At 40.8% G+C, this 25262-nt stretch overlaps 2 protein-coding genes across 7 annotated transcripts in view; one reads left to right on the top strand and one right to left on the bottom strand.

The window, feature by feature from the left end:
• RHCE (Rh blood group CcEe antigens) overlaps positions 1–6109 on the top strand; it is a 39254-nt gene extending 33145 nt beyond the window's left edge. For 3 of the 4 annotated variants that reach the window (XM_045190688.3, XM_045190687.2, XM_045190684.2), the window contains one exon: positions 5975–6109. In XM_045190688.3, coding sequence (XP_045046623.2) covers positions 5975–6070 — 96 coding nt within the window. In that variant the 3' untranslated portion in view covers positions 6071–6109. Of the gene's footprint in view, positions 1–8; positions 222–5974 lie in introns of those variants that run through there. The other variant, XM_024554740.3, reaches the window with a different exon arrangement.
• TMEM50A (transmembrane protein 50A) overlaps positions 1–19435 on the bottom strand; it is a 34305-nt gene extending 14870 nt beyond the window's left edge. Inside the window, exons 1-7 of one of the 3 annotated variants that reach the window (XM_024554396.3) lie at positions 19302–19435; positions 16757–16862; positions 14468–14580; positions 11857–11924; positions 9955–10047; positions 7129–7189; positions 1700–2183 (exon numbers count right to left, since the gene is read on the bottom strand). In XM_024554396.3, coding sequence (XP_024410164.1) covers positions 2138–2183; positions 7129–7189; positions 9955–10047; positions 11857–11924; positions 14468–14580; positions 16757–16849 — 474 coding nt within the window. In that variant the 5' untranslated portion in view covers positions 16850–16862; positions 19302–19435 and the 3' untranslated portion in view covers positions 1700–2137. Of the gene's footprint in view, positions 1–1699; positions 2184–7128; positions 7190–9954; positions 10048–11856; positions 11925–14467; positions 14581–16756; positions 16863–19301 lie in introns of those variants that run through there. The other 2 variants (XM_053920555.2, XM_053920556.2) reach the window with 2 other exon arrangements.
• Positions 19436–25262: the final 5827 nt, after the last annotated feature.

Raw genomic sequence — 25262 nt, 5'->3', positions numbered from 1 at the left:
TTTTACAGTTTCCTCATTTGGCTGTTGGATTTTAAGCAACAGCATCCAAGAAAAACAAGGCCTGTTCCAAAACACAAGAGCTTCCTTCTACTGTTGCCCACATTTGTGTGTGTGTGTGTGTGTGTGTGTGTGACAAACACTCATTACTGCAGTCCCCTTATGTATAACGAAGTTAAGGTCACAGACAGATTTGGTATTTAAAATAAAGGACTAAAAACTCAGTCTAAGTGGTAATTTCCTAACAGTTTTAAATGAATGGTTTCATTAAAAATGATGCTACCAGTATTTCCTTGGGTGCAGGCAACATAAAATTCAGATTTTGGTTAAATTTTCACAATTCTTACATTTTTTTTCATGCTTAATAAAGTATCCTACCCAGTTAACTCTTGTCTACACCAGCAGAGCAGAAAAAAAGTAGGGAAATTAAAAACTGTTTTTAAAAAGATTTTGTCTATTTATTTATTTAGAGAGGGAGGGAGGGAAACATCAATGTGTGGTTGCCACTTGTGCTCCCCCTACTGGGAACCTGGCCTGCAACCGAGGCATGTGCCCTAACTGGGAATTGAACCAGCAACCCTTTGGTTCACAGGCCAGCACTCAATCCACTGAGCCACACCAGCCAGGGCAAAATTAAGAATACTCGTTTATATTTAGTCTTAGCAGACATCATGCTTTTATTTCAGCAATTTTCAAGGTAGTTCTTATTCCCTGAGCACATTTGGAATTTAACTGTGGGGAAAGACGCTGTGGTCAGTCATGGAGGTACACTGCCTCAGCATTAAGAAATTAGTTCCATGACCTTAAGGAAATCATTTACATGTCCATGGTCTCTCATCTGTAAAAAGAGAAGGTGGGCTTCAGCCTCTAAGACCCCCTCCAATTCTCACATCCTATGATCTAAAAACGCCCCATGACTGATTTCTGTGGGATGACAGCAACAGCACCTCTCCAAGTAGTGTCCAGACGACCAGGCCGTATCCAAAACTTCCTGCATACAGGGAGGTAACTGTGGTTGGCATGGAAAAGAGATGTAAGTCATCTGAGAGATATTTTGTGTTTAATGAAGGGCTAATTGTAGTAAGTTTTATGAAAGGAAACATTTTAAGCTGTAGGTCTGAAGAACACGTATCCCATAGTTAGCTAGTTCCTTAAAAAAATCCCACTTGCCGAGGTGGGGAGCCTGGGGGATAACAGAGTTCCACAGAGGAACAGACCATGAGCGTTCCCAGTAGTTAATGTTTGTAAACATAACTGGCCTGGCTGGTCTATTTTGAGCTTAGTGGTTCAGTACAGAGATACAATGAAACATGGAATCCAACTTATTATCGAACCAACAAAATTTGTCACCTGAGTACAGTGTCAAGTCCTTCTGCCTTTCTTCTTTCCCTCAACAGTAGATGTGGAGTGACTGCGTGGCCCCACCAGAACCATGTGTCACAGCTGAGTTATCACCACCGCCCCCACCCTCGCCAGATCAGGGGCACAGAAGGGACACTTCTGCAGAGCCTGGTGGCTGGACCAGGAGCTCTTCTCTCCCGACATGCTCACTCCCGCCCTGGGAGACCCGTAACAGCTACTTACACTGAAATGTTTCTAGGATTGTTGTCACAACTAAAACACAAAGTATAGTGAGAAGGAATTCTGACCACTGACATCTGTAATAGTGTAAACAATTTAAAAAAGACTCCTGAACACTGAATAGTTTTTAAAAACAAGAAAATGTCTGTATTTCACTTAACATCTGACACAGAAGAGCCCACATTTAAATGAGCACGTGTCTTCAGGGCACTTTCGGACCTTGGGTATGACACATGCTCATATAAGGTATATCCACAATTTCTTTTGTAATTTATTTTTATTTTCACAAATCATACCATGATAAAACAATAAAAATTACTCACGTGAAATATTTTTCAACATTTTATAAGTTACTCAAATGCATACCACAATAGATCTTTGTTGTTATTTAAATAGGGATCTCTCATGATTTTAGTATCACACAAATTTAAGCTGAGACTCTACTCAGAAATAAGTTTAGGAAACGGCATTACAAAAAACTGGGAGTAGAAAAAAAAAAACGAAAACAGGAACAAAACACCACGCGGGGCCGCTGTGTGGCAGCAGGAGCCAGATGTCTTCACTGCCACAGGTCTTCCGTGCGGCCAAACTTAAACACCAGTCCTCTGTGAGCAAAACAAGAAACATCACATGACCCGCTAAGTTTGGAAAAAGACACGCGAGATTTAGATGCATGGGAAACGAGCAACAAGCAAGAACTGACGAGTTGTATAAAAACAACCTAAGGCAGTAAATTCTCCCACTGTGCCCGGCTACGCTGTTTATCACCAGCTTCTCCACATCCTTAACTGGGAGTATGGGGGACACGTGTCACTCTTAAGAAGTTAATCAATTCTTAGTATGTAACCATTATATGTCTGACTTTTATCAAATTCATTCAACAAACCTTTTTTGCGTATCAAGGTGCTGGGCGCTCGGGCTGTGAAGGAAAGAATGAGATACAGTCCCTGCCCTGAAGTTGCTCACATTCTTGATGACACAGTGTGGGAAGTATGGGGGGGAAGGAGGTATACATACCACATGTTAAGGGAGCACAGAAACACAGAGAACTTACCCTGTCTGAATGTGTTAGCAAAGCATTTACAGAGATGGTAATAATAGACAAACTCTGACTAAGCAGAAGTTCAAATGGGAGGCTGGTATGTACAGGAACTAGTGGAAAGGTGAAGATGTTTCAGGAAGCGGAAATAGAATATCAAAAGGCAAAGAGGAATAAAAGACCATGAGGCCTCAGGAAAAGCCCAGGAGATCAATGTGTGAGGAATATGCCCTCACAGAGCTTACAGTCTAGGGTTTAGGTGGAGATGCATCTATAGTTGTCTTCAAGCCTTCAGTCTAAGAGAGGCAAGACTGCAATCATATGCATAAGAAGATATTCACGTATATCTGAGGTGTAGTAGGAATCCACTATGGCTAGACTACAGTTTAAGAGACAAATGGGATATGGAATGAGATGGCCAGGATTTGGTAAGCCAATTGACCAGCGTGGAAAATTGCCTACAGGGGCCTTAGGTGCCTTAAATGGGCCAAGAAGGCAGGTGCCAGCCCTGGCTGGTGTGGCTCAGTGGACTGAGTGTGAGCCTGCAAACCAAAAGGTTGCTGGTTTGATTCCCAGTTAGGGCACATGCCTGAGTTACAGGCCATGCCCCCCAGTAGGGGGCGCTTGGGAGGCAACCACACACTGATGTTTCCCTCCCTGTCTTTTTCACTCCCTTCCCCTAAAAAGAAAAAGCAAGCAAGCAAGCAAGGGCCAGCTTTTAGTCCCACTAAAGGGGGCAAGTGGTAATCAGCCCCAGGCAATGAATGAGATGGGGCTGTGTAGAGATACACCCCCATGTAAAAGGAACAACTATTCAGCTCCAGCTGATTGTTGTTGTGTGGGGCCCAGGGTTGTCAGATCTTCCAGTTTTTCAAGAAAAGCCAAACATTCAGATTTTTATGTAAAATCTCTTGAATTTTAAACGTCAGCTCAGTAAAACAGAAAGTGCTGTACAGGCTCCAGAAACAGCACTGTGGGCAGAATGCAGTGCGCAGCCACTGGCGCTATCTCTGCTGCAGACAGCTCTGAGTTCTAACAACTTTCAGGTGGAAAATGACAGGATAAGAGCTATGTTTTAGAAGGAAAATCAGCAACAATAACAAAAACTAGATCCAAGGGAAGTGAACCGCCCAGGAAGGGATGGCGACAATGGAACGTGAACAACGGAAACGGGCAAAGGGCAAACAGGTTAGAGACCACTCAGAGGCAGACCCTACAGGGTGTGGCTGTGGGAAACAAGCACGATGGAGAAACTGAGGACAGAAAGAAGCAGAGGTTTCAGTGGCATGTGCTGGTTTTCACTTGGTTTTCTCACGTTTTCCAACTACGAGTGTACACTCAAGGTTAAGTCCCCAATCATAATCATCCATTTGAAACAGGTTTCATAAGCCTTTATAAAGGCAAACACTGCTTGCTTTTGATGAAAACAAAAATGGAACCTGGAAGTCAGCCATAGTCTCTCTTGGAAGTACGTAAATTTCTACTTATAAAGGATTTAAACTGAAAAGGTAATCTGATCTCTGCTCTACCAGTTAATATCAGACCTACTGCTTCAGAACAAACACACACACCCCCAAACCCCAAATTAGTTTCTGGGGGGCTCTACTCTGCAGACAGTTTAAAGGAGACGCGGTGAACACGAGCCGACAGATGTAAATGGTAACTGGAGTTTCCCGGGCAAGCGCCAGTCCTTCCTGCGCTGCCACACGCTGTCCACTAGCTGCATTTAACTCTGATTTCCCTACAGTATTCAAAAAGAACTGGATTAGTTTTTAGGTCTATTAAGTACAATAGTAACAAATGAGAAATTAACCAAACTTGTTGCATGTAAGTTAATTATAACTAATCTGAAATAATAATCAGTGATCAGTTTCTAAGGTTTTGTGAAAAGTGATCATTACTGAATGAACTTATATGTTTCTTCCTCATTGGAAGAGATTAAAAATTTCCCACAAATCCTCCTCCTCAATCCTCTGTTCCTGCTGTGACAGAGTAACTTCTCTGCCAAAAGCATCTCAAAGTGGCACTTATCCTTTATCTTTGCCAGAGTAAATAATGATTAAAATAAAGAAGGCTGCTGGTTGCTGGCTCTCAACCAGCAACCAGTTGCTGGCTGGTTCTCAGTAAATCCCCTCCCCACCACTCCATCCAGAAGCCTTTCTTACTCCTGCCTCTGACTCTGTTACACTGCCTTCCTTTGCCCGAAGCTGTAGGGCACTGAGTTACCCTGACCAAGTCTACCCCTGTGCAGATACTGGTGCAGTGAGCTCAGGGGGCCTGGTCCATCTTTGAAGGTGCTGGTCCTGGCAGGTTAGATCTGTTGGTTAGAGTGTTGTCCCAATGCACAAAGGTTGCGGGTTTGATCCCCAGTCAGGACACATACAAGAAGCAACCAATGAATACATAAATAACTGGAACAACAAACCAATGTTTCTCTTTCTAAAGTCAGCTTTAAAATTCTCAAACCTCAACATTGCAGCTTGAATGGAAAAGAAACCCTAAATATCAACACTGTCCCTCTCATAAACACAAGCTACATTACCCTACAAAATAACGAATTCACCCAAGCTTTCTTTCCTAAGTTAGGAGGTAAGGTTTACCCATATTGTATTTTTCAAGTAGTGTTGCATTATTTAAAAAAGAAAAAAAAAGGAAGGTAACAGAACTAATACTAAACAACTGGCTGGAGAACCAGAAAAGAGAGAAAATGTCAAGTGACTTCATCCCAAATTTCAAATTTCAACATCATAGTAGCTAGAGTCTGGACCCTAGAGTCAATGCAAATTGAGCCGTATGATCTCAAACAAGTTACCTAACTTCTCTGGGACTGCTTTGTCACATATAGAATGGAGATAATAAGAGAGCTACCTTCAGAGTTGTTACAGGGATTAGCTGAGAGCTTCTATGTAAAGTACTAAGAATGGTACCTTGCACAAAATAATTGCTCAATAAACTTTGGTCGTTATTATTTTCTGCATAAAATCAATGGCTTAAATATGTATTTTTTAATTCTTTTGAGGTTTCGCCACTAGTTTTGGGACACAAGGTATGACCCAAGAGGTTATGTATCTTGCCACATGTAAATTCACATTTTTCTCATTCCCAAACTGATTTTATAAAATTGCAAAATGTCTGGTGGTGAAATGGATTAAGTGTGAATACCAGCGGCTGACTATTACTGAAGAGCAACTATGAATGAACATTTCATGCGTGGTTCAAGTAGACATGGAGATTCTATTTCCTTTTTGGGGGTGGCAAAGGAGAGGGAAAGCCAAGCCTCAAACAGGCTGTCCTAGAATATACAGCAATTGTGAACACTGTTTTGGATTAGGGACTTCTTTGAAAATCTCTCCCCAGAAACACCACTGTGTTGCGCGTGGAGATGGCTGGTGGTTCCCCATCGTCAGCAGCCTAGCGATGGAGTGGAGGCCAAGAGCTCCTGATGCAAAGTGAAAGGTCGCCAGTTTGATGCTGCGTCAGGGCACAGGCCTGGGCTGCAGGCTCAGACCGATGTTTCTCTCCCTCCCTTCCCTGCTCTCGAAAAATAAATAAATAAAACCTTAAAACAAAACAAAAAAAACCTCCTGGTGCACAGGACAAAAGTTTGGGGTTTTTTGGGTCTTTTTGGGTGTGAGGGGGTAGAAGGCTAAGGCTAGAGGAGAAGGCAGGCCCTAAGTGTCCAGGAAAGAATAAACATCAGAGATTATAAATAAAAGTATTAAGGTTTTTAGGGGTTTCATTAATCTTTTGTCATTCATCAGAAGGATACAAAAATGTCAGGGCTTTTCCACTACACCTCAGAAATCATGCACAATTCTAACGACACCAAGGACAGAAAGAACGATAAAATGCATCCAGAAACAAAATCTTCAGGAGAAATGGTGTTAAATCAGCTTTTCCATTAAAAGCACCTGCTAGAAACACAGACTGAACATGAACACTGTCCACGTTACATAACCAGCCCTACACAGATCACAGTTCTTCATTAAGGGGGGGGGGGCAATTTCATTTTTGTAAAGAACTCCTGGTTCTTGTTGAACAGATCTCTCCTCAATTTACTTCTCTTTTTAAATTTATTTTTATATATTTTTAAGCCATGATTTTAGAGAGAAGAAGGGAGAGGGAGGGAGAGAGGGAGAAAGAGCGAAGGAGAGAGGAGAGAGAGGGAGAGAGAAAAAGAAAGAAACTTCTACTTGTATTCTTGCACGTGCCCAGACCCAGGATAGAACCTGCAACCTTGGCGTATCAGGACGATGCTCTAACCAACCGAGCTACCCGGCCAGGGTGGTGGTGGCAATTTTAAAAAACAGTGTATGTTTCCAAGGTTGGCAGCAAACTAATCCATACGTTAAAAATATCTTTCTCATGCTTCGTATTTTATGACAATAACAGGGAGAGGGGCACTGGATGGGGGTAAATAAAGCAACTAAATATATAAGTGATATAAAAGAAACTATTATGAAAAAAGAATTTAAAAGAAAGATAGCATGAAAAATGAAAAACAAACTTACCCAAAAAAGATGAAGGCATTTTGGAAAAATACAGCAATTCCAGGGTATACTATGGCTTTTTCTGTTAAAAAAAAAAAAATAGAGGCTTATCATCTCAAAACATTTAGTTTCTGATAATATGTTGAACATTATTCTCCTAATATAATTGATTTTACCGGTAACTGTAGTTGGTTTGAGTGTTAAATGACATAATACCTATGACAGAGGCTAGTACTGATTTAGTAATTGACAGATCCCGTCGCTCAGTTAACAAGTACCTACTGAGTGCACACTACCTTCAGCACTGTTGATTTAACATGCTGAGGCTACAGCTGAAAACAAAACAGGCAAATGTTTTTGCCTTCCTGGAGCTAGACAATACAGAGAATAAATAAGGAGAAAAAAAGATACAGGAAGTGCAGCAAATGATGGCTTTTCATACAGGTGGCCAGGAAGACTTCATGAGGTGACATTGACTTAAGGACAGGGAGGAAGTGCGGCAGGGGCCACACAGAAGCAGCTGAGGTGGGAGCACAGCGGTTCTTTGGGAATGGTCACGTGGGCAACAGAGAGAAGCGAGAGCCGGATCAGAGAAACAGGAGGGCGCGGGCGGGAGATCTGCAGGGTCTGGCCATCTCCCATCTCCGCAAGTGCTTCGATTTTTACCCAGAGAGGTGAGAGGCCACTGGAGGGGAAAAGTGACATGAGCTGACATACTTTAATAGGGTCCCTCTGGCTGCGGTGCCGAGAGTAGACTAAAGGGGCCAAGGGGAGAAGCAGAAGCCTGTGAAGAGTCTATTTCAGGAAGTCAGGCAGGGACTGTAACAGGCCGAAGCAGGGTGGGAGCAAGGGAGGTGGTAGAAAGTGGTCCCATGCGAGGTCTATTTGAACAGCAGAGCCAGCAGGATTTGCTGCTGGATGGCTGTGGAGTGGGGGAGAGGGAGGGGTCGTCTTGGACAGGCGTAACCACCGGGGTTTGGCCTGTACTTCTTTCTGGAGGAACAGAGTTGCTGAGACGGGCAGGACTGCCAGAGGAACATTTTGTTCCGATTTTATCCTCATCCATGTCCACCATTGGCTGTCAATAACTGCTCACTAACTGACAAACCGACGCACGATGAATAGATGAATTGTCAACTTTTCCTCAGAATATTTTTAATTATTCTGGTTTTACCATAACAGCTCATTTGTGTAGGCCTTCACGACAAGACTACATCATTCTGTATTAAATCACTATTATCACTAGAATGTCTGAGAGATCCTGAAGAAAGGCAACTTCATAAAATTATAGATCTGTTACTAATGATTCTCCAAGCATAACCTGGCTCCAAAAGCCTTTTAAAAAAAATCTTAAAATTCTATGAGGTAAACATTTTCCTACAAAAAGGAACTCTGTAGTAGTTGTTGTATCTGGGTAAGAAGAATTATCAGTAGTTGTATATTTGTCTCTGAGCTCTTTTATGGTCTCAGTTTTCTCCAATGAACAAGTATTATGTAATTCAAATGAAAGAAAAAGTAAATTCTTTCTTTTTAAGATATGATGGTAGCAAAGATTTTTTGTAGCAACAAGAGAACTTGCCAGATTATGTTAAATGCAAAAGCAGGGCTCCAAATTTTATTTATACTACAATTATAAGTACATAAAAAACAGAAGAGACCAAAGAAAATATACCAAAATACTTAAGAGTGGTAAGGTTGTTATAGTTTCTCTTTCAGTTCTTTCTTTTCTACATTTTTGGTAACATGGTTTTAATAATAAATATACATAGGGAGCATTTGAGATCTTGCTTCCTGGCATGTCTTCAATTTGGCTCAAATATACCCTTGAAAAATTCTCAAAAAAAGTAAACAAAAATATAAGTACTTTTTATGGAAGATATATTTTTTAAAGACTTTATTTTTTAGAAGGAGAGGGAGAGAAACACTGATGTGCGATTCATACATTGATCGGTTACCTCTTACTCGCCCCTCACTGGGGACCTGGCCCGCAACCCAGGCGTGTGCCCTGACTGGGAATCGAACCGGCGACCTTTCGATTCACAGGCTGGCACTCAATCCACTGAACCACACCAGCCAGGGCAGAAAAAAATGCAAATATTTTTAAATGCCGATCATTCCTAACTATCAAACTTAAATGATTTTAATAAAAGTTCAGGAAACTCATTTTAATTCAGGAATGACATTTTATTCAAAGAAGTAAAGGGTTAAATATGAGCTAGATCAGATCTTTCTGGTCCAGTTTTTACAAATCATTAATATTGTAGTTTTATCCTGGTAAGCATAGTCCATTTTACTTGGAACATTAAGTGGTTTTTCGTATTTTTCTGGTGTCCCTCAGGTGACATTTCAGCCAAGAATCTAAAGGCAGGCCTTTTCCTGAGCTTGTCTTAAGTTGACCTCATATAGCAGATGCGCATTAAATTGTAATTCATTTTTCTTTCTAAAGGAGATGATATCATTATTGGGAAGGCTTATTAGCTCAATTAATTTCAATTCTAGGATGTTAGAGCTTTCCATGGATATTACCCAGCAAGTCAAAACCTGCCAAATAGCTAGAGAACATATATATTCTGCTTTTGAGGGTTTTGGAAGCCAACGAAGAGCAAGGTTTGGAGCTGTGTCCCATTTTTTCCAGGCTCTAGATTAGAAGAAAAAGTATAGAAGAAACGGATACTAAAAATATACCAAACAAAACAAAACACTGGTAGAGAAGGGAGTTCTTAGGCATAAATGCATTGCTAGTAGCTGGCCTATCTGGATGAAAAAAGCTTTATTCTAAAATAACCAGCTTTAATGCTCAATTTCAGTATTCCATCGAAGTGAAATACAAGGTGTGCTCGCTCTTACCTTTAGCAACATAACCACCAAAGAGAATCCACATAGACGCGATCAGAGAACCAAAGGCCAGCATGAAACCAATGAACAGCCAAATGCGAGCACCTTAAAAGAATCAACATTTTACCAGGACTGTTCCTCATTTGGCAGCAGTCAGTCCGATTAACTTTTCAAAAAGAAAACAAAGACCCAAAGAGAAAAAAATGCATAGTTGCCATTAAAGTCTAAAAGAAGACGACCAGGAGACGTGCTGAGTATCTTTCAACAGGGCAGACCTTGGCCTTTTTCTTGTTGGCTGGTCTGTGTATTTTAATTGCCTATATTTACTTTCCCCAAATATGTTCACCAAGAAAAACTGTTCTTAATCATCCAACAAAAATCTTACAAAGTATGTTTCACCATATTTAAAGGCTCATTCTCCATATATTTTTAGAAATTGTCCTGCAAAATTTAAAGTCCTCCAAGAGAACTTTCAAACAAAAACATAGGTATACTTAACAAAAAATTCAATTCACATTCAGCGATATGTGAATCTAAACACTATCATATTTCACTTTCCGGGAAGTCAGGCAGCAAAATAAATTCAAATTTATTGCGGTTGGCTCTTACGAAAAATGCATTAAAATTTTGTTAATAGAGGAAGACTTAAATCACATTTTATAATATTTATGAAAATATACTATAAAATAGATGGTATCATTAGACTGCCTAAAATGAATTCTGAGATGAGTTTATTTAATTAGCACAAATAAATTTTAATAAAAACACTGGCCCGTTCAATAAAGCACAGCAAATAGAATGCTACACATAAATTTCTGATTTCATATCCAAAACATAAAACAGTATTTATGAAATAAATAAGCCGTTACTCATAGATGTGATATTAAAACAAAGAAAATTGGCTCTGAACCCCCAAAGCTCCGATAGCAAACAAATTTTATTTACAGATGCAATGGCCACACGCTAGCCCCGGCTCTAGCTACCACTGTCTTATCAGCAACCCTGACTGCTAACACTCCCCCATCCCTTCAGGGTTCGCCAGGCTATGGTAGTCAACGTTTCTGCACCTCTTCTACTGAAGTTCACCTATGAAGACGGTGAACCACGAAGTCTGAAAACACCGCCCAGAGCTGACAAGTAGTTTCTCCTGTTTCATTAAAAAACAACAAAAAGCTTGTAATTTGCCCACACGCAAATTTACTTTCGTATAAATGTAATATTTTCGGTTTATCATTTAAATTGCTTAATAAACATCCTTCCCCTAAAATCTTTGTGCAAACTGGACTCCGGGAAGCTGCGCCACAGTGTCCACTGCCCTGCCTGCCCCAGGCACGTGACGACGGAGTCCAGGGGCCGTGAGTTCCTCGGCTGGGGAGGAGGCGCCTGCACGAATCTACGCACTGACACTCTATTATTACGTCCAGCTTTACAAGGGGAAAACAGTTCTGGAGGTCAGGCGCACAACAATGCGAAGGTACCACTAAATTGTACCCTTAGGAATGGTTAGGATGCCAAATTTTAAAACAGACACTAAAACCTATGATTCTAAATTATTTCCAAATGCTAATTCAATCAAATAAGGTTGGCAAAAAAGGGAAGAAAATAATTCATGTGGTATAGCTGAAAGTACTATAAGTTCTATTTTGCATATATATTCACTATATATCGTTCTTCACTGTACACGTTTATATCTACACACTATCGCACAGGGTTATATATTCAAAACTGTGTATTCTGTACTTTGAAGCCAACTTTGACCAAATGCAACTTTTACCTTGTGCCTTGGAACTGACAACCTCTGCTCTAGATATTCCTCCATCCAATCCCTGATCTGAAGGAGTCAGACGAGAGTCCTTTCCCTGTATAATTATCATTTGAAGGACACGTGGTAAGATGCTGGTTGTACGTACTCACCTGTTTGACCTAGGCAACCTTCACTGTAACTGTCCCCTCGGACTTGTCCATTAGATACTGCATTAATCCTGTATAAATAAAACCAAGAAATCAGGGTCTCTGACTCCAAGAGCAGACTAGAGTTCCTCAAATTTAAGGTTAGGGTTCATAGGACCTTAAGTAAGTCCCTTCAATCAGATACCCTCTAAAGCAAGGGTTATAGCCCCCAAACAGCAGAATCAGCATCACCTGGAAAGTCATTAGAAAGAAAATTCTCCAGCCCCACCCAACCTTACCGAAGCACAAACTCTGGGTATGGGGCTCAGCAATCTGCGTTTTAACAAGTCCTTTAGATGATTCTGATGCTTTTTTAAATGTGAGAGTGGAATTCTCAAAATACTCAATTATACCTCAATTTTAAAAAATTCTCAAAATTCACCTTGCTAAGATTGGGACAATTTTCCATTTGTACGTATCAGACATACTCAACACAAAGACATTCAAGTGGGAACGCCTTGTTTTTTCAACGAGGCGTCCCAAATGTAAAATGTCTTTACCCGACTTTCACAGATACCGCTCTAAATTGAGACGGCCTTGCCTTCTTGAGAAACATCCTTTAAAAAATTTTAAATGTCGTGGGAAAATGCTTACAATATATCAAGTTAAACGGTTAAACATCATATTTATTACACATACCACTAGAATGTAAACTCCACAAGGGCAGGGGCCGTGTTTACCTTGTTCCCCATTTTTATTTTCAGTGCTCAGCACAGGGCTTGACACATGGTAGGTGTTCAATAAACGAGTTCAATATCTGAACCCTAATTTTTTCACAATAATATAAAGTCTTAATTCATTCAAATCTAAATTTTAGAATGATCAATATACTCACAATTATTTTCAGTGACCTCTATACTAACCAAATTACTTGGCAGATAAAACACAGTTTAAAACAAGCTTCATATTCTTAAAAATACAGGTGACCCTAGGTTAGTGGTGCTTAGTTCTTGTTTCTCCTTGCTGAGCCACCTGAATGAACTCTAACTTTCTACCAGACAGCCATGACCCTGACCTGACAGTCTTAACTGTTCCGCACGTTCTCAAACGATCTCTGCTTGTTCTCTGGTATTACTAGTTTTATATGTAATCTCAAACTCACAGAAAAGCTCTAAGTACAGTTCAAATAAATTTTTTCCCACAACCCCAGAAACTGTAAGCTCCTACAAACGAACATAGAGTTATGTATATTACCCATAAACAAGACATTTCTACAGAACCACGATACAATCATCAAAATCAGGAAATGAACAATGATTCATTACCACTGCCATTATTTAATCTTCAGAACTTATTCAACTTCCCTAGTTGTCCCAATAATGCTCTCAATAGCAAAAGGATCCTGTCCAGCCCTGATTGGTGCAGCTCAGTGGATTGAGTGCCATCTTGCAGGGTGACCAGTTGGATTCCCAGTCAGGGCACATGCCTGGGTTTTGGGCCAGGTCCCCAGGTGGGGGCGTGCAAGAGGCAATCACACATGATGTTTCTCTCCAACTCTTTCTCCCTCCCTTCCCCTCTCTCTAAAAATAAATAAAATCTTAAAAAAAAAAAAGAAAGAAAGGATCCTGCCCAGGATCATGAGGTATATTCTATTCTAATGTCTCCTTAGTCTCCTCAGTCTAGAAAACTTCTTTAATCTTTTTTGGCTTTTATTACCTTTACCCTTTACTCCAGTCACACTGGTCTCCATGCCACAGGGCCCTTGTTCTTGCTGTTCTGCCTGGAATGGTCCTCTCTTATATATCTCCATGACGAACTCCTTCATTTCTTCTAGTCTTTACTCAAAAATCACCTTTCTAGTGAGGCCTTCCTTGACTTCAGTTAAAATATCTACACCCCCCTTTTTTAAAGATTATATTTATTTACTTATTTATTTTTAGAGAGAGGGGAAGGCAGGGAGAAAGAGAAGGAGGGGAGCATCAATATGTGGTTGCCTCTTGCACATCCCCGACCAGGCACCCAGCCCTCAACCCAGGCATGTGCCCTGACTGGGAATCGAACCAACGACCCTTTGGTTCACAAGCTGGGACTCAATTCCTGAGCCACACCAACCAGGGATCTACACCCCCTGCTGACATCTCATATCTCCTTTCTCTGCTTTTTCTTGACAGGTCATTATCTAACATGCTAGGTATTTAATTCATTTCTCTTCTGTTACTATCTGCCTCATTCATTAGAGTATAAATTCCAGAAAGCCAAGGATTTTCCCACTTTAGTCCCTGTTTCCTGTTTCTACAGCAGAGTCTGGGAATAGAAAGGCTTAACAAGTATCTGTTAAATGAGCAAATAAACAAACCATTAGACAAAGCACACAGTTTCTGACCTGAAGGTAAGGTTATAAACACGGGCAGTATAGAAACAGCATAGTTGAGAGCAGCTGGGAGATAGAAGGAGAGGTGACAGGAAGAAAAGAAGGCTGCTGCTTTTCTTTGTAAGTGCTTCTCTACTACCTGACTTTTAAACCATGCCCAATATGTTAATAACATTTCAAAAATTTAAGTCCATTCAACTGTATGTAAAACATTTTTATTTTGCAACAATCTATGTAATAAGTGTCACTAACAATGACACTTACATTAGGAAGGCAATGGTTGCTATAACACCACAGGCATGGTATGAGTGGTTGAACTCTTCCATAGTGGGGTAAATGACAGCTGCGTCTATGATAATCCACCAGCCTGTAAAAAACTAAAACAAACAAACAAACAGAAAAGGTGACACCAAGGAGAAATTTCACGTATAAATTTCACAGATCACTGGCTAAAAAGAGAGCAAGATACCAAAGTAAAGAGATCCCTTCTAATGAATTTTCAAATTTTCTTGAATGTTCTAGCAATTTCTTTTTTTAAAGATTTTATTTATCTATTTTTAGAGAGAGGGGAAGGGAAAGAGTAAGAGAGAAACATCATTGTGTTAAGAGAAATAGTTGCCTCTCACACGCCCCCAGCAGGGAACCTGGCCAGCAACCCAGGCATGTGCCCTGACTGGGAATCAAACCAGCGACCTTTCAGTGCACAGGCCGGTGCTCAATCCACTGTGCCACAACAGCCAGGGCCTGTTCCAGCAATTTCTTCCATGTAATTGGCACATGGCTTAATATATAATTAAATATTATATACCCTTAAGTCTGACAGCAATGGGTATTTATTAACATGAACTTATTTTCTAAGTCTACTTTAGTCATCATTTTATTTTTTCATAATAAAGTCTGTAATCTGAATTTTGTGAACTAGAAATAAGTTACAGTATCTCATGACAGGAAAGAGAAAAAAAGGATTCAGATTCCAAATGACAAAAAGAGTGGCCTGCTGCTGATATATTATAAGCCTCCAGGAAGATATATTTATTAAAAAGAAAAACAAATTCAAAATAATATGGAGAATAATTGTTGCTGATGGAAGTTTGGCTGTTCCCTTGATGTTCTGGGCAAGGAATGGCTGCAGTTTTGCTTTTCCTTTTGATTAATTACAGTGCAGCCTACAGATGGTTTCAGGTGTGATGCTAAATTCAGTTCAACACCAACTTATCACTTATGTTGATTGAATTTGGTTGTGGAGATTATCAAGGGCAAATATATTATGACAAACATTAAAACTGCAGAAATGTTTTTTCATCATCTGAGCAAAACCTTATAAAATATTAACCAAACACTGACAAGCAGCTTAGAAGGTTGTGAAAGTAACCCCTTTCCCTGCCCCCACTCCCAGTCCTGACCCAGCTGGTTCTGGAAATGCCATCTTCTGACAATTACTTTAAAACAACTATTTTAGACTAATCAAGCTATTTTTATCAGGTTGCAGACAGATCCGTAATTCTATTAATGACATTTTTACTGGTTAACACAAGTACTCTTTTAATATATTCAAGATATTTATTTTCTTCGTAGATGACAGTTCAAAGCTTTTTTTGTTTTATGGTTATAAGAGCAGAATTCTGTAACAGTTTTATATTTAACCATTACTGGGGAAGAATATAGGATAATAATCTTCCTAGATTATAAGTATCAGGCAATAGGGGAAGAACAGATATTTAAACTTAGATTTTTGTTTGTTTACTAAAATTCACTTACAGCATATTACAATATAGTATCATAAAATAAAAATATCAGATGCCCTGAGGGGTCTGCAATGTAAATAACAATTTTATATTATAAGTCACTTCTAAGCAGTATTTTTAAATGGGTTTTCTGTTATTTTTTTTTTTTTATAACAAGATGGAGAAGTTAACCCGATTATGGAGCAATGTGATCATATCTCCATTAGTTTGACCTGTTTCTAAAACACTTCCTGGTAACTTAATTTACTCATTAAGAGGAGGCATAATCCATATAATGAGTAAATGTATAAAATACACTGTCTTGCTCTGGCCGGTGTGGCTCAGTGGATTCAGTGCCAGCCTGTAAACCATAAAGTCTCGAGTTGATTCCCAGTCAGGGCACATGCCTGGGTTGGGGGCCAGGTCCCCAGTTGGGGGCGTGCAAGAGACAATCAAGGCAACTCACTATTATATCTCTCACACATGTATGTTTCTCTCCTTCCCTTCCCCTCTCTCTAAAAAGTAAATAAATAATACCTAAAATTAATAACAAAATAAAATATACTCTTTTATTATACCATGCAATTAAAGAAAATCAACTGATCTACTAATCAAATTTCAAACCATAATTTCAACTAAGAGTTGGAATGAAATGAATTAATAAATAATTCATTTAAATTTAAAAAAAATTTATGACCCTCTCATAAACAAAATAGCAACATTTATTAAAATAAATTCAGTGGTTGAAGATAAAATACATAGTACAGACTTTAAAACATAAAAACAAACACACCAAAAGAATGATGGCCCGAAAGACCACGCCACTTACTAGGACACCTGCAGCAATGGAAGCAATGGTATTGCGCTTTTCCCCCCAGTCAATGCATTCCGAGCATCTCAGTCCTTCTAGAAATCCAGACATTTTCTTCAGGTCACTTAAAAAAAACAAACAATTAAATATTCTATTTACTTGCTTCAAACCTGACCTGTATTCTTAGAAAATAATAAACAGTTCAGGAATAATTTAATAAAAGTAAAATTACAAATATAGTTGACCCTTGAACACATGGGGGTTTGGGGACACCAACCCCCGCCCCCAGAGTGGAAAATCCAAGGATAACTTTCTGACTCTCTAAAAACTTAACTACAATCCCTCAGTATCCACAGGGTAACGGTTCCAGGACCTCTACAGATCCCAAAGTCCCAGGATGCTCAAGTCCCTCATATATAATAGTGTGGAGCAATGCACATGGTTGGTTCTCTGCAGCTGTGGATTCCTAGGACGGGAAACCCGGGGATGCAGAGAGCTGTACATTTATTGAAAAAAAAAAAAAAATCCATCCACAAGTGGACCTGCACAATTCACACCGTGTTGTACAAAGGTCAACTGTACTTTAGTTTGGCTACATATACTTCTTCAGAATATCTGATTTAGCTTTGATAAATTTCCACGTTATAAATTTGGAAAATAAAATTTGGATTCATTCAGTATTTTCGATATTTCCCCTTTTCTTTTTTTCCATTTAGTATTCTTACTTTAAAGGATGGTTTTGGCTTGCATTTACATTTACAAAATAACAAGTCCTGGGGGTGTAACGTACAGCATCATGACCACAGTGAATCCCGTGTTGTATTATCTGAAAGTTGTTAAGAGGGTAATCTTGAAAGTTCTCATCACAAGAAAAAACTTTGTAACTAGTGTAGTGACAGATGCCAGCTAGACTTACTGTGGCAATCACTTTGCAATATATAAGCATATCCAACCATTATGTTGTACGTCAAAAACTAACATTATATGCCAATTATATCTCAATAAAAAAAAGAAATGGTTTTGGTATAGTTAGTATGGATAAATGTGGATATCCACATATTTAACATTTTTATAATGATTATTAATTTTATTCTAAACCACATTATTATATGATTTTGAAATTTACAATCCAGAAGCACTAACATAGTGGAGAAACAAATGATAAACTTCGGCTTGAGTTAAAGCATGCAGTCAGGTGAAAAATATTTGTTAGGAATTTATACATTTTATTTGAGAACATGTTTCTTCACAGTCAGATTAAGACATTAAATACCTGCCCCATGTGGCTGGTGTGGCTCAGAGGACTGAGTGCCAGCATGCCAACCAGAGGGTTGGTGGTTAGATGCCCAGGCAGGGCACATGTCTGGGTTGCGGACTAGGTCCCCAGTAGGGGGCGCATGAGAGGCAACCACACACTGATGTTTCCCTTCCTCCCTTCCCGTCTCTGAAAATGAATAAATAAAATCTTTTTAAAAAGTTAAATACTGTACTGCAGGTCTTCTACACACATCACTTCATTATTTTTTCCTTCTCCAAGCCTGGCTTTTGGAGTAATTTCTACAAAAAGAACACTCATTTCCTTTTAATATCCCTATCTCTGATTCTCACAGATGCTTTTCAGACAAAAGAAAGTTCAAAATTGAAATTAATATTAATTCAGACCGAAAAGAATCCACTGCTATAAGAATCAACCATAGTTGACCTAAAACTTCTTAACAAATTACATAAAACATTCCTCCGAGCTGAGCTGTACAGATCTGGCTTGAGACACAGTCAGAGTAGCTATTTCAGAGTATGAAAAAAGCCAGAATTACGTAAAACTTGCTAATAATCAAGGAACACTCAAACTCCTGCGGCGAATCTGAACCCGTCCATTAAACTTACTCTGTAGCCAGAAATCATGACCGTCTAAAAACATGATAACCTAAAAAGGAGCAATGGAACCTATTGTAACTTCCCTATTTAAAGTTAAATATTCAAAACTGTGACACAACCGGGGCTGATCTGCCTTTAGGACAAGTTTGATTTTGAAAATACACTCGTTTTATTATTCCCTGGGAGGAACAGCACGCCAGGATGTATTACTTTCGGTTCTTCCCAATGGCCCCGCCTCGAATCCATTTTCCTTTGCTTTATTACTGGCACGCTCACGCCCAAACTCCGCTCTCCAGACCCTGGGGATTTTAGGTGTAGTGCGTGGAATGGGACTTGGAAGGCCTGGAAACTAGTTCTCTAGCTCGCAGTGTGAACCAGCCGGGTCTCAGTTTCTCCAGCTCTAACGTAGGGGAAGCAATGTGATTGTCAGGGATCCTGGGAGTCCCGGGGAAGGGCGTGGTCCGGCAGCCTGGCAGAGTTCGGACGCGACTGCCCTCTCCCGTGGCCGGCCGGACCAGGTCCGGAGAAAGTAGCCAGGGAGCGTGCAACAAGGCACAGCCCAGTACGCAGCTTCCCAGAGGTGGAGGCAACGACCCAGTCAGCATCAGCAGGGCGCAGAGCTCCGGGTCGGTGCACTATCCGGCCTGCGAGGGTTCCTCCCTTTCCCCCACGCCCGCCTTGCACTTACGTCCAGCCCCGGCCGTGCAGTCGGTCCGGAGCCCGGTGTCGCGCCGCGCGAGGCCTCCTCCCTCTCCCAGTTTTAGCCAGATAAACAAAACCGCCGCAGATACAGGCCGCCGGATACCCGGATGTAGCAGTCCCGCCCCCGAGGCTGGGTCGCGCATGCGGAGATAGCGACTGAGGGAGTGGCGTGAGAGTAGGGGAGACTGGGCGAAGGCAGGGCCAGAGGGAGCCACGCCCACTACACCCAGGTCACTGCGCTTGCCCTGGAGCCGGTCGCAGGGGCTTTCCTAGGCGCCGAGTGGTTAGGAAATACTTTGAGTACACTTGTAGAGGGTGATGAGAGAAGGAGCTGTTTGTCTTAAGGTTTCGAAAGGGAGATGCGTGTTGGGCCTTTGTGTCGGTCTTAAGTGAGGTGGTAAGTTTTCTAGTGCTGGGGTCAGTCCCTCAATTATCTCAGGTGTAGGTGGCAGGAGAAGTGCTGGGTCCCGCGTGGTGCCAAATGTGGGTTCAGGTTTGCGGCTCCACAGCGCTATTGAAGGTTTTTAAGTCCTACGTTCTCGGAACCTAGCTCTGTGCTCACTGTAGCTCCGCCTCCAAGAGGCTCTATTTCAGAGTGGAATTTTGTGAATTTAACTTTGTGAATATTGTGACCATGTTTAAGTCACTCCCTCAAGGTGGGGACGCCCTGGCTCAGCGTGCGAGGAGGTACTGTGCGTCCCTAATCCCTGTGCCGTGACCCATTTATAGGATTTGACTTTTTTTTTTTTTTTGTCCCTTTGCTTTAAGGCAGGATTTCTCAGCTTAGGCACTACTGACAATTTGGGCCAAATAAGCCTATGGGGGCTGTCATGTGCACTGCGCGGCGTCTGTCTGCATCCCCGGCCTCTGCTCACTTGATGCCAATCATTCCCACAATTGTGACAACCAAAAATGTCTGCAGACTCTGCCAATGTCATTCCCCTGGGCGCTCCTCAGGGTTAGAAGCACTATTTAAGAGATAATGGGGGCTTAGGGGAAGTGACCCTTTTTGAAAAACAGAAGCGATGATGGCTTAGATATGTGAAGGACTTGTGGCCGGCTGGCGCCCTGGAGAAGCTCTCAGTTCCGTTCTAGCGTTTATTTTTAATACGTTTTAAAAAGTGGAGAGAGGGGTGTATAGGAGCTACTATAAAGGACACAAGGACAGAATCAAGGGGGAGGGTAGAGGTGGGACTGGCTGGGGTGGGGTGGAGGGATGGGGAGAAAATGCAGACAACTACAACTGAATAAAAATAAATTAATTAATTTTAAAAAATAAAACCTGCGCACAATTGTTTATTTAAAAGAAAAGAACATGGAAGGGAAAACAGCCCTATATCCTATAGCCTGCAGTTGGACCCAGTAGCTAGAGTGTATCCAAATTGTTTAAAAGCAGTAGGCATGGCCACTAAAAGAATAGAATCCTCCTGCAGATGCATTCAGGGAAATGATTTGTATCGACGGTTTCTTGGTGCTGTAGAAAGTTATACTAAATACTGAGCATTCATGGCGTTTCTCAGTCAGTAGACTAAGATCTTATGAGATTCTACTCTTGTTCCCTTCAAACCCATGCATTCTTTGCTATAACTCTTTAATGCCTGCTACCTTCCTTCCTTTACCTAACAAAGGAGAGACTCACAACTGCGTTGAATTAATTTCTCAAAATGTGACTCCTAGATTAGATTTACAGGAACCACCTACCCCATTAACCTATCTGCAATTAATTAATATTCTATATTAACGGCTCCTATGCCAAAAATTCTGCAGGAAAGTATCAGGCTCAATATGTTGTAGCACCCAACATGAATTATTAGAAAGAAAAGTTTCTTCCTAATTTAATTCAGCACAACCTGCAGAATGATTTGTCCTCACTCTAGCCTATGAATTACCCAAAGGTAAAACCGTAAATAAATATACCGATAGCAGATATGCTTTTGCAGTAGTCCACGATTTGGGTTTGCTGTAGAAACAGAAGGAATTCCTAACATCAAAAAGGCATGCCTATAAAAATGGGCCTCAGATTATTGATCTTCTATCTGTATTATTATGACCTTCACACGTTGCTTTTATAAAAGTTGAAGTGCGTACATGTTGGACTGTAAATATTGAGAAAATGCTACGGCCAACTTTCATGCTGAGACCGCAACTCAAGAGATTCCTAACGTAGCAAACTCTGTAACTCGAATGAACTGCATAGACTTGACCCAAAAAGCTTATGATGCCTTGTTTAACAAATGTATCTTATACCGAAAAACAAAAGTGGCATGAAGAAGGATTCAACTTGAATATTAAAAGAAGACTGGGAGGCACTGGATGGCTGCCTGGTGCTCCACGAATTCCTCAAATTACCACTTCACAAGCAGCCCGTATGACTGCTCACCATGGGGTTCAAATTATAAGATGGTGTTGGTGGAGTCACTGTTCTAAGATGTGCGAAACATCTGGAGTCACTGTTTAACCTGCCATTCACAGGAACTGCGCCCCGACATCTGGACCATTTGAACATTTTCAGTTGGACTTTATCCATTTGCCTCCTTCTACAGGCTATTAATATGTACTTAACAATAGTAGGCATATCTTCTAGATGGGCACGAGCTTTTCCATGTTGGAAAGCTGATACCACACTGTAGTAAAGAAACTATTCGAAAATATTTTTCCACTTTGAGGAATCCCAACCTTAATTTCAAGTGATAAAGGGATTCACTTTACTGGACAGGTTATAAAACAATGAAAAAAAAAATGTTATTCAAACATTATGGCACCGCTACTGTTCCTATCCCAAATCTTCAGGAAAGATTAAATGCTCCAGTGGCATTCTAAAATTAAAATTGGCAAAATTAATTGAGACCACAGGATTACCTTGACCTAAAGTGTTGCCTTTAGCTCTTAACAATAAGATGAACCCCTTGTGGAAAATACAAGCTGACACCTTATGAAATCATTGCTGGGTGACCCACACCCTTCATGGTAAAACCCCATGCTCATCCAGCTCTTGTGAACTCTGATGTGACCCGATGCTGTAGGACTCCAATGCAGTATTCGAAGGCTCCTTTCCGGCCAGTCAGAGGCCTTCAGAGACCCTCCACTTGGTAAGGACTTTGTTCCCCACATATGGTAACCTAGTGACAGTATCCTCACTCTATGAAAAACATTTCCTCATTGGAAAACATGTCAATGAAAACTTCACTTGAATCATGATGGGAAGGGCCCCATCACGTTCTTTTAACCTCTCAGATAATAGTCAAATTACAGGGTGTGGAAACTTGGGCCCATGTTTTTCAGTGAAAAAGAGCTCCCTAGAGTCTTGGACCTGTCAACCCACAGCTGACCTGAAGGATATCCAGGGGAAGTTTTTCCCCAGAAGCAGGCAACCACATGACGTAGACGGCTTTCCCACACTGATGGAACAAGATCACAGGCACCAAATATACTTCTATTAATAACTTTATTAAGCTTTACTAATGTTGAATGTAAACATCCCTTAATAGACACTCTATAAGAAATAACATCTGTAGGGGTTTCTGGAACAGCTATAAAGGACACAAAGACAAAACCAACTGACGGGGGGTGGAAGCAAGGAGGGGGAGGTGGGGATGGCTGGGGGGGGGAGTGGTGGGAGCTAAATGCAGACAACTGTAATTGAGCAATAAAATAATTTTTAAAAAAGAAATCACATATGTGGTGAATCGAGTAGAATATTGTACGTGTACCCACACTGATAAAGAACCTGATGTGTTCTAACAGTTATATCCTGCTAATAAATCAGTTTGGAATCAACTGTATGGGATAAGGACACATCCCTAAGGTGTAACTACCCCATTGTCCCCAATTATATTTCCTATCCATCCTCAAACAGAAGAAAAATTTTGACTTTGTACTTTTAGTAATCAAAATGGTGGTCTTTCTTTGGAACTTATCACTCAATTATGTAATGAAACTGTTTGGATTAGGCTTTCTCAACAAAATCATACAAGGTCCTCCTCTACCTATACTCATTACCAATACTGTGACCCTAGTAAAATTTCCCCAACTGGATGTTCCTTAATCCCCAATCCCACAGCACACTCTTCCTTCTACCTGAATTCAGTAATTGGAGGCTTGATCGTGGTTCTTGACAAAACCCAAGTTAACTGATGAACGAATTGCCAAACCAAGAACATCAAAATCTCATTCTATCCCTAAGAGAAATAGGACTGCATTTCCAATGCAACACCACCCTTTATCAGGAACTTTCCCCAGAATAGAGTGGTCATCGTGGATTAGGGCTCTTAACTCCCAATATTCAGATACAAAAAACCATCTCTGAAAATGAAACCACCAATCATGGTTCACTTATTCATAACAGGTCATAAAAGAAACCCATGACACCCCAATGTTCTCACTAAGCACAATTCCGGATTCCATTCATTTGTTGGAATACTCATTACTCATATTGGTGTTTGAATTATATATCCCTTCAGTGACACAGCTAATTCCCTCTAAGCCTTACAAACCAAGATTTCCCACCTCACTTCAGTAGTGTTACGAAATAGACAGACGTCTTAACACCCTAACTGCCCAACAAAGGAGGAGCATATGTGTAATTGGTGAACATTGTTGTTTCTGTGTTAATAATAGGAATTGTTACCTCAAATGAAAAGATCTTAAATATCAGATGTGAATCTTTCATCAAATAGGCAACACTTCATCTATTGATTTATTTAGTTAAATCTTGGCTCCTGGGAATTTCTGCTCTGGGGAACTTTTCGGTCCTTGACTATCGTTCTCCTCAAAGCATCATAATAACCTCCCTAGAGTGCTGTGCGCTCTCAGAAGTTTCAAATGCCGTTCAGCAGCCACTCACACATCAAATGATACCCAATCAAGATTACTCAGCTGGAAGAACTCCATGATCAGCTGCGTCGTGCCTGTAATGACTGTGGGACCGTCCGTGATAGCGACTGTACAATCATTCATCCTAAAAACATGAGCAGTGGTACCCAAGAGCAAGGCTGCAATAGAAAAATAAGCCCTGGGAGAGCAGAGGCTCAAAAGAGAACACAGTTTCCTTCAGCTTCAAATGCCAGGGTACACAGATAAAAACAAATTCCACGCATGGATGAAACTTAGGTATTATGGGAGAGATAAAAGACAAGCCTGAGAAACAATCAGCGAGCAGAGGAATATGTGACAAGGTATAGGTATAGATGATCAGAGAATAAGGGTGACTCAAGCTGCTAACAGTGTGGGGCATGAACCTTCCCTCACTGCAAACACAACTCAAGAAATAACTAAAGTAATGCTGTCTCCAGTGCACAAAGGAAGCCGTGAAAACTTTGGTTTTAGAGCTAGACACACCGGAGTTTAATGACTGACTCGGGCACCAACTAAGTCTGTAATACTGAACGGGCAATTTAACCTCTCTGAGCTGCAGTTTTCTGAGGTTTGTAGCAACACCTCTTTCCCAGGGCTGTGGTGACAATTGCAGGGGTATGGAAAAGGTATCAGCATAATTCCTAGTACTAGAAAACGCTCGATGGACATTTATTGAAGGAATGAACATGAGCTATTAATCTTTGGAGCTAAAACAGTACAGAATCACATGAGGAAGAGCTTTCTGTATGAGATAAGACCTTGGAATAATGCGTAAAGTGCAAGAGGTGGAGGGGTTCCAGGGACACTAATGAAGGAACAATAAAACAGGTGGTTAAGCCCTGGCTGGTATGGCTTGGTGGATTAAGTGCCGGCCTGCAAACTAGGGGGTTGCTGGTTCCATTCCCAGTTGGGGCACATGCCTGGGTTGGGGGCCAAGTCTCTAATGGGGGCTGTGCGAGAGGCAACCACACATTGATGTTTCTCTCTCTCTTTCTCCTTCCCTTCCCCTCTCTCTAAAAATAAATAAATAAAATCTTTTTAAAATTACAGGTGGTTAAGAAATGGGCTTTGGGGTGGGCAGGGCTGGGGCAGA

The sequence above is a fragment of the Desmodus rotundus genome, chromosome 3, assembly GCF_022682495.2.
Source record: "Desmodus rotundus isolate HL8 chromosome 3, HLdesRot8A.1, whole genome shotgun sequence".
NCBI lineage: Eukaryota > Metazoa > Chordata > Mammalia > Chiroptera > Phyllostomidae > Desmodus > Desmodus rotundus.
This window is presented reverse-complemented; position numbering and strand designations above follow the sequence as displayed.